Source organism: Phaseolus vulgaris, chromosome 9 (genome assembly GCF_051622355.1).
Source record: "Phaseolus vulgaris cultivar YP4 chromosome 9, ASM5162235v1, whole genome shotgun sequence".
Classification (NCBI taxonomy): Eukaryota; Viridiplantae; Streptophyta; class Magnoliopsida; order Fabales; family Fabaceae; genus Phaseolus; species Phaseolus vulgaris.
In genome coordinates this window covers 39,986,024-39,995,177 of record NC_143506.1, presented here as the reverse complement: position 1 = coordinate 39,995,177, position 9,154 = coordinate 39,986,024, and the positions used below count along the sequence as shown (strand labels likewise).

The following is a 9,154-nucleotide window of genomic DNA, read 5'->3' as shown; positions in this document are numbered from 1 at the left end:
TAGTTTATAGGTAATAGAGATATGTAGGTAATAGTTGGTAGGTAATAATAATTGGTAGGTAATAGAGATCAATGAATAAAAGTCGTAAGTAATAAAATCGGTAGGTAGTTGGTAGGTAATGCTGAATTTACCAACGGATTCAGATCAGTAAGTAATATCCGTAGATAATGTTGTTTGTAAGTAATATTTATAAGTAATACTGAATTTATCTAAGAAAATTATTAAAATTCGGAAGTAAAAATCCATACTTTTTTAATTTTTTTTTTAGTGGATTCTTATTTTACCGAGGACTAGTGGTAGTAATTGATTAGTTAATTTAAATATAGTTATTTTAACCTCATTTATTTGTTGTTCGTAGAGATAAAGCTTGAATCTGATTATTGTTTCATGTATCGCTCTTCAGGTTTGTGAAGCGGTGGTGATTTTGAGCGTGGCAGTGGTGGTCCACGTGGCAGACAGGGAGCGTGTTTCTCCAAGAACAATTTTGGAGAATGTTGACACGAACAATTTTGGATTTAAAATTTTGTGGAAATATATGAAGAAGAAGGAAGAAGAGGAGTGTGTATATACACTAGTTTAGAGTGTAGAAGGTGGTGAGTGAGTGATTGCAGGTGTTCAAGTGGAGATGGCAAGTCTTCCAGATTCAAGGCTGAATAGTGAAGAGAAGAGGAAGGAAGAAGAAGAAGAAATACAAGATGAAGAAAGCTTCTTGCGTGCCATGCAGCTTGCGAGTTCGGTGGTTCTTTCGATGGCACTGCAATCGGCGACGGAGCTGGGAGTGTTTGAGGTGCTGAAAGAAGCGGGAGAAGGTGCTAAGCTCTCTGCTAAGGAAATAGCATCAAAGATTAGTTGCAGTAACCCAAAAGCAGCCTCAATGCTAGATCGTCTCCTCGCACTTCTTTCTTCTCACTCCATTCTTCACTCTTCTCTCATTTCCGACCACCGTCTTCCTCCCACCTTTCACCGCCTCTACACCATCACTCCCGTCGCCGCATTCTTTGTTCCCAATTCTGACGGAGTTTCGTTGGGGCCCGTGATGGCCTTATGCCAAGACAAAATCTTCCTACAAAGCTGGTTCAACTCTCTCTCTCAACTATTATTATCATTTTATGTTCCTTTTCCATCACAAACATATTGGTATATTTTAAATTTAATGCGGGTGATAAGTGTTGTGATAAAATAAAAGAATAAAGTCACATCATTGAGTCAAAACAGAGTTTGCTATTTCAGTATTATGATTGTATGCGATCTGCTAAATTATGTGATTGGAAGTAAATGTTTACAAGAGGATTTATGAATTGTGAGGCACTTTTGGGCACGTTTCTTCATTTGCTCAAGTGAAATAACTTTGTTTATACATTGTTAGGAGTGAGCTGAAAGATGCAATTAGGGAGGGGGGTGTTCCATTCAACAGGGTTTATGGCATTCCTGCTTTTGAGTATCCACGTTTGGACTCAAGATTCAATAAGGTTTTCAACACAGCAATGATCAATCACACCACTTTGGTGATGAAGAAGGTTCTGGAATCCTACGAAGGTTTTGAGGGCATAAAAACACTGGTGGATGTTGGTGGTGGTCTTGGGATCAACATTAACTTGATCACTTCCAAATACCCTGATATCCATGCCATCAATTTCGACTTGCCTCGTGTCATTCAAGATGCTCCTTCTTATCCTGGTATCATCCTTACACATTCCAATCCTGTGGTTCTGCAAAATTAAAAACTATTTACTTGCTTAGAGTCCAATACTTTCTTTGTTAATAATATATGAGGTTGAGTTTTAAAAGCAAAAGGTACCTAATATTGCAGGAGTGGAACACGTTGGGGGAGATATGTTTGAAAATGTGCCTAAAGGAGACGCCATATTTTTGAAGGTAAGTGTGGCTGTGTTACTGGGGATTTTGGTCAATTCATAATGATGGGTGCTAGGGAAATATAGTAGTATTTAATTTTAAAGGGGAGATGAATCTCTCTTATCAAACACCTTTTATTTGGTTTATAAACTTCTAAACACAACGAACGTGTTTCTTATCTTGAATATGAATAACAGTTGATTGAAACTTTGATTTATTCAAACTGATGCATGAAACTTATACCAACATTATTGAATGAGCAGTGGATAGTTCATAATTGGAGTGATGAACATTGTGTGAAGCTGTTGAAGAATTGCTATGATGCAATTCCAGATGATGGAAAGGTGATAGTTGTGGAGGCAGTACTTCCAAAAATACCAGAGACTAGTAATGCTTATAAGGAGGTTTCACAAATGGATGTTTTGATGATGACTCAGCACCAGGGAGGTAAAGAGCGTTGTGAAGAAGAGTTCATGATATTAGCAAGTGCAGCTGGATTCAGTGGCATAAGATATGAATGTCATGTGAATAATTTATGGGTTATGGAGTTCTTCAAGTAGACCACAACATATGCTATGCTCTGTTATGCTCTGTGCCCCTACTTCCTCTGCTTTATTTCAAATTGCTTGTTTATGTGTTTCATGTTTGCTTTATGCATTTTAAAATAACAGAATAATCTCATGGGGTGTGTTTTCATATTAATAAAATAAATTGAAGTATGCAAAAGATAAGATTAGAACTTTTCCATTAGAGTTTTCACTCTTTCATGAAGATAAATTTTTTATTTGAATTTATGATTTATGCACTAAGTAATCCCTAGTAGATCCAGATACATTATTGTAGATTCAGAGAAATTGATTTTAAATTATTTATTATCGTTGAAATATGTTTATTCAAAACTATAAAATTAAAAGAAAATTGTTTAATTTGTAGAAAATTTATAATATTTTTGACATGTGTTTCAACCATAAATTTTTAGAAAAAATAATACAAAATATAAATTTACCACAAGTGGAAAATAGAATAGGTGTTGGATATTTAACAAAGAGACGTGTGGAGACCATTAAGTCACCACCACAATTTTGGGCTAAGGAGATTGAAGGATATGGAATTTTGATCAGAACATTCATTTCTAGTTTTTCTTATTTTCTTATGTAAATTTGTAGAGTAGTGTAAATTAGTAATTTTTGTGTTTTTCTTATTTTCTTATGTAAATTTGTAGAGTAGTGTAAATTAGTAATTTTTGTGTAGGATTTAATTGGGCTTGTATTTGGACTTGTACTCGAATAATGTATTAGACTTATTTTCATGAACCATGTATTAGATCAATTAGAATAAGGTGTAAATATTCGACTTAGGTCAATTAGAATAAGGTGTAAATAGAAAAAGAATGTCTAGCTAAAGTGACAATTTGACTTCATTGGATTCAAATGCAATCCTCGATGAGGACATGAAGGTCCACATGGTATCTCTTTAATGAAGATGATCTCCACCAACTAAGAAAGGTTACTTGTCAATCTCTAATTTAAGAGGATTTACTCCAATGAGAGAAAATTTATTGTTATCATGGAGAGAATTCTCTCTAATTAAAGGAGAACACTTGTCAAGTGAGGAGTTTTTAGGTTAAACTTTTCTGAATTTTGGCATCTTTTAGCACTATAAAGCTCCTCTTCTAAAGGAGCTTAGATTAACTAGAAAAATGATGCCCAGGATTGTAAACAATTTGTCTTTTTTACTCACTTTAGCACACTATTTATTAGCACTAATGGTCTCACTTCTTGTGGGTCTCATTGACAACCAAATTATATTCTTCATTCAATTTTCTTCATCTATTTAACCCACACAATACATTCATCCAGCACCAAAAAAACAAAAACTAAAATTACAAAAAGCTATATGAATTCAACAAATAGCTATGTTGATCAAAATTCTCATTAGCTTTTTCATTTTACACCAAGTGCATTTAAAAGCATTAGTCCTCTAGAAGAGCGACAAGCACAAGGAGAAACAGTTTTGAATGATGATGGTGGAAGAGAAAGTCTAAGAATTAGCACAATGCACATTTCAAGAGTAACATCATGTTAAAGGAAATAATCCCATTGACTCCAATTTGTATCCTTAATGCTTCTATTCATGCCAATATCTTTGAACTTCTTTTCAATTCTTTTCAATTCATGACCTTGCTGCATATTTGGTTCACCAAGATTGCAAAATTTAGATTTATTTTTCTTAATGTTATATATAATATTATCTGAAAATGAATTGAATTTTATTGTTGGAGATCCCACATCGACTAGAGATTAGAGCTTTTCGTTGTATATAAGTGGGTGGAAACCTCAATCCTATGAGCCGGTTTTATGGGGTTGAGTTAGGCTTAAAGTCTACTTTGTAATATTGTATCAGAGTCATTTCGAGCCTATCCTAACGAGTGTTTGTGTTGGGCCTATCGTGTCACCCGCTATCGGACCACCCAAAATATACATAGTCCCACACACGAGTTGGCAGTCTCGGCATGAGGAGTATGTTGGAGATCGTGGGTACAAACCTCAACCCTCTCAACCGATTTATGGGGTTGAGTTAGGGTTAAAGTTCTGAGATAGTTACTTTACCTCTCGTAGGATGAACATAAAAGCATTCTAAATTTATGCAAGCATGAGATTGAAGAATCAGGGAAATAGGAAAGTAATAACAGTTATTGGGTAACTGTTAATTATTACAGGGTATTTATTGGAGTTTCTATGTTGCACGAAAACAAGAACGATGCTTACTCTACAAATTGAAGCTTTTTGCAGGAATCCACCTCAGCAGAGTACAAAGTAAAACAGAACATAAACATAAGCTTATATGCATCCTTCAATATTTCTTTCAAGGGTATAACATAACATAAACTTATTATTAAATATATGATTATTTCTATTGTTATTAAATAATAAAACTCAAGTTAAGAATGAGGTGATTAATAAATTATTTTTATTTAATTGCATAACTTTTCATCTTTCAATTTGTTGGTTTAAATTTAATATCCTTATTTATTTTTAATGGTGTAATATTTTAGTTATTTATTTATATTTATATTGGCATTTTCAGATTATGTGTGCAGTAAAATGAAATTAAGTATTTTTTTTAAAAAATCGATTTAAAAAGAACATATTTCTCCAATATTTGCAATTTAGGTGGACCTAATATTTTTATTGAGATTTTTAAATCAAATTTCAAGTTTTTCTTGTTGGTTATAAAAAAACATTTTGGTAGTTGTGGATAATTAATTACTTTAATGATAATTAATAAAATTCTTCTTGTGTGAGGGGCTGAAATAGTAGTATTAATCGGTTGAACAATTGATTTTTCTTCTTAAGTCAATCGTGTCGCCATCAAACTCGCACGACATCATCCCCTATCTGCTTGACGATGTAGCTGCACAACGTGGGTCCAGCACACAAAGCCCAGTTGTAACTGTACCGCGAGGCGCGGTCGGAGAAGAGGAAACGGGAGTGACGTTACCGCCCACCGAGAACGCCATCTTGAGCTCCGCTAGAACTGACCAGAGAGCAAACCCTACCTGCAGAGAAGCCTGTTGAAGATGGAAGCTTTGATGTATCAAATCCACATGAAGCCTAAAACTGTGCTGCTTTCTGGGTTTGGGTTTAGATTAGGTTGTTTAGATTAGGTTGTTTAGAATCTTTGTTAAGATCACTCCTTGAAATTGAAGCCTACACAAAGCTTGATTAAATCTATTTTAAGAAACTAAGTGTTTTTTCAAGCAAAGAGAAAAAACTAGTTGATTTGTCGAAATAATCGGTTGTTTGTCACTTAGCTGGCTGGATGTTTTGAAACTGCTTTTTGAATCAGTTATGTAACTGCTTTGACTCGTTCAACCGGTTAAATCGTGGTTTCAACCGGTTAAATGTGTGTTTTCATAACAGTTTTTTGAAAACCTATTTTAACTGATTCAGTTGTTCAAATCTGCCTTAAACGACTGTTTTTCAAAGGCTATAAATAAGGCTTTTGTTCAAATCAAAATACATAACAAATACAGCAAGTATTGATTCAGATTTGAGAAAGAGATTTGGTTTTTTTGAAAGTGTTTTAAAAAAGAGCAAGAGTGCTTTCAAGCTTTATAGTGGTGACAAGTGCTGATCATAGGATCTCTGGTTCTGGTTCTATAATTCCACGTGTTTTCTATCATTGATTAGTGTCTTGTAATTGTACTTCTTTTACATACTGTTTGTGTTTGAAATCCTGTAAAGACAGAGGTTGTTTTGTCTTGAGGTGTGAAGTTTTGCAAAGGGGGTGGGTAGACTTTGTGGGATTCAAAGTCACCTCTTTGTGATGTGTGGTTGTAATCTGTGTTGATTACTAGTGGAAACTCAAAGGTTTGTCTGAGAACTGAATGTAGCTTAGGAATTGAGTGAACTAGTATAAAATTTTCAGACACTGAAAACGAATTCTCCCAAGGAACTAGAGAAACAAAAGTATTGTCTAGCCAATCTTTATTCCCTTCAATGACTTTCGCCAGATTATCTGCATCTTCACAAGACAACAGTACGAAATCTTCACCAAGAAACACTAAATTCACAAAACCACATCCGCCCAAAAAGAGACTCTCCTTAATCGCTTGAAAAAATTGATTTCTTAGAAAATCTTCCAATGTAACTACTCTCCAACCACTCAGAATCGTCCATCATGACCCTAAAGATAGGCGGGGATTCATCTAAATGCTTCTGGACAGTAGCAACAACCTCCTTCTGAGAAGAATCACCACTCCCATTCTTTACCTCTTGTGCGAAAGTCCGTTGGTTCGCCTTTTGGCTCCAAACTTTTTGAGGCCCCTACGATTGCTTTTTGAAGTTACGGACTTCTCTTGACTACTCTCGCCTACTATATTTAGATATATTCACCCGTAATTTCCTATACACAATCCAAATAGTGTCTAGCTTTCTTTCCATCTCAAAACGTCCCTCGCCCCTTGAAACCTAACAAACCCAAAATGTTGGTTCCTAACGTTAAACTTCCTAGATATAAACACATCCAAAACTCTATCCCATCTTTAAAAAAATTTTCAAAAATCCTTTTCTTCATACTCATGAGAAAAATTAGTAAAGAAAAACGAAGTATCTGTCATGGTTGATGAACTTACATTTTCTCTCTCTCTACATTCTAGTGCACCAAAGAGACGTGAATCAAAGTCAAAAAGAAGCAGATCCGAAAGAAGACGTCTAACCGAAGTCAACCGGCGAGAACACAAATCATTAAAGACTATGAAAAATAAAATTATAATTAATTTTAAAAGATCTTTAAAACTCTATATGGGTTGAGACGTCTGTACGATAAAGCATTTTCATTGGATGGTATAATAGTGAAAAACTACGGTGTTACTGAGCGTGTTATCTGCATAGAGTACGAATAAGATATTTTAGACCTCTTCTTTATTGATCATAACTCTAACCCCTTTGTTTGACTTTATTAGTTTAAATTTCTAAACATTAATATTCAAACATTATTTGGTTTTTTTTTATGTATTTAATACAAAGTATGAACATGTTTCTTGTCTTGAATATGAATAATAGTTGGTTGAAAAAAGAGTTTAATTCAAACTGATGCATGACTTATACCAACTTCATTCAATGCGGTTTGACATTAAGTAATTGTACAGTGGATACTTCATGATTGGAGTGATGAACATTGTGTGAAACTGTTGAAGAATTGCTATGATGCAATTCCTGATGATGGAAAGGTGATAGTTGTGGAGGCAATTCTTCCACAGATACCAGAGAATAATGATGTTTATAAGACGGTTGCACAAATGGATGTTGCGATGATGACTCAGAACCCGGGAGGTAAAGAACGATCTGAAGAAGAGTTCATGAAACTGGCAAGAGCAGCTGGATTTAGTGGCATCAGATATGAATGTCGTGTCAACATTTTCTGGGTTATGGAGTTCTTCAAGTAGACCACATCATACGTTATTTCTAATTGCTTGTTTATGTGTTTCATGTTTGCTTTTATGCATTCTAATATATTATGTTATATACACTTTTCATGAAAAATAAGTCAATATTAAGCCTGTCATAAAGTTGTGTGATGTGGCTTAAGATTAAAATAAAGTTTGTTATGAAGATTTTTCTCTTGTCTCTTTTGCTTAAACAATAATAATTTTCACTTAATTTTTACATTCAAACTGAGTAATTAATCATTATTTGAGTAATGAATTTCAAGAGAAGAGATTATTATTATTGTCTCTCTTACTTAAATAATAATACTTTTCACTTAAGGTTAAAGTTTGCTTAAGCATCACTCTAACAATCTTTACGCTAAAATTTAATTATAGAACAATAACAATATATACATTGTTGTATTGTAAGGCAAATAGCAAAAATGTTTTTAATATAAAGGTAATGTTGAACTATTTTGAATTGGTATATGGTCTTAAGGTGAATTTTTCTAAGAGTAAACTTGGTGGGATTGGGATGGAGCAGTCGGAGATTCTCCACTTTGCGACAATTCTAAATTGTGAGATGATGAGAATTCCTTTTAAGTATTTGGGGATGCCTGTAGGGGGGTGTCATAAGAGGGGTGAGTTATGGGATGAAGTGGTTAACAGGGTAAAGAAAGATTTATCTCGATGGCGGGGAGGATATGCTTAATTAAGTCGGTCTTGTCGTCAATACCTTTGTTTTATCTTTCTCTATTCAAGATTTTGCCTATTGTTTTAAAGAAGATTGTGAGCCTGCAGATGAATGTTTTGTGGGGATGGGGGCTAGATGGAAGGAAGATTGTCTGGGTGGCATGGGATAAGGTTTGTAAATCCAAGAAAGAAGGAGGGCTTGGTATTATGAATGTCAGGCAGTTTAATTTGGCTCTTATGGTAAAATGGATTTGGCGTTTGAAAACGGAAACAGGGGTTGTGGAGGGAGGTATTGGAATCTAAGTATGGAGGATAGAGAGGTTTGAAGGAGCAGCGAGGTAATAATAGTAAGGTCTTTATGTGGTGGAGAGATTTAAGGAAGGTTTGAGGAATGGGGAAGGAAGTTTGAAGATCGTTTGAATTTGGAGGTCGGAAACGGGAGAGAGGTTATGTTTTGGTCAGACAATTGGATAGACTCAGAAGCCTTGAAGATTGGATTTCCAAGATTATTTTCTTTGTTTGTTAATAAGGAGGCAAATTTATGTGATTGTGGTATATGGGGGAACAGGACTTGGGAGTGGAACTTAAGGTGGAGAAGGGGTATGTTCGCTTGGGAAGAGGAGCAAGAAAGTCAATTCTTAGAGATGATCTCTACTAAGATGCTCGAGATGGAAA

The 9,154-nt window shown here is 34.7% G+C and overlaps 1 protein-coding gene across 2 annotated transcripts; it reads left to right on the top strand.

The window, feature by feature from the left end:
• The first annotated feature begins 389 nt into the window (after positions 1–389).
• Positions 390–7,914, top strand: LOC150025319 (isoflavone 3'-O-methyltransferase 4-like). 2 transcript variants are annotated; one of them, XM_090295352.1, is made up of 4 exons: positions 390–1,074; positions 1,367–1,677; positions 1,811–1,875; positions 2,118–2,585. In XM_090295352.1, the coding sequence occupies exons 1-4, from the start codon at positions 626–628 to the stop codon at positions 2,412–2,414; spliced, it is 1,122 nt and encodes a 373-aa protein (XP_090151478.1). In that variant the 5' UTR covers positions 390–625; the 3' UTR covers positions 2,415–2,585. The 2 variants fall into 2 exon arrangements, with proteins under 2 accessions (XP_090151478.1, XP_090151479.1); XM_090295353.1 differs by lacking the exon at positions 2,118–2,585 and adding an exon at positions 7,508–7,914 and having other exon boundaries at positions 568–1,074.
• Positions 7,915–9,154: the final 1,240 nt, after the last annotated feature.

Excerpts from the sequence above, each read along its gene's own strand:
- LOC150025319 (XM_090295353.1), top strand. The coding sequence starts at position 626 with ATGGCAAGTCTTCCAGATTCAAGGCTGAATAGTGAAGAGAAGAGGAAG. Across the intron at positions 1,075-1,366 it reads AAAATCTTCCTACAAAGCTG|GAGTGAGCTGAAAGATGCAA; the intron begins GTTCAACTCTCT and ends ATACATTGTTAG. Across the intron at positions 1,678-1,810 it reads AGATGCTCCTTCTTATCCTG|GAGTGGAACACGTTGGGGGA; the intron begins GTATCATCCTTA and ends CTAATATTGCAG.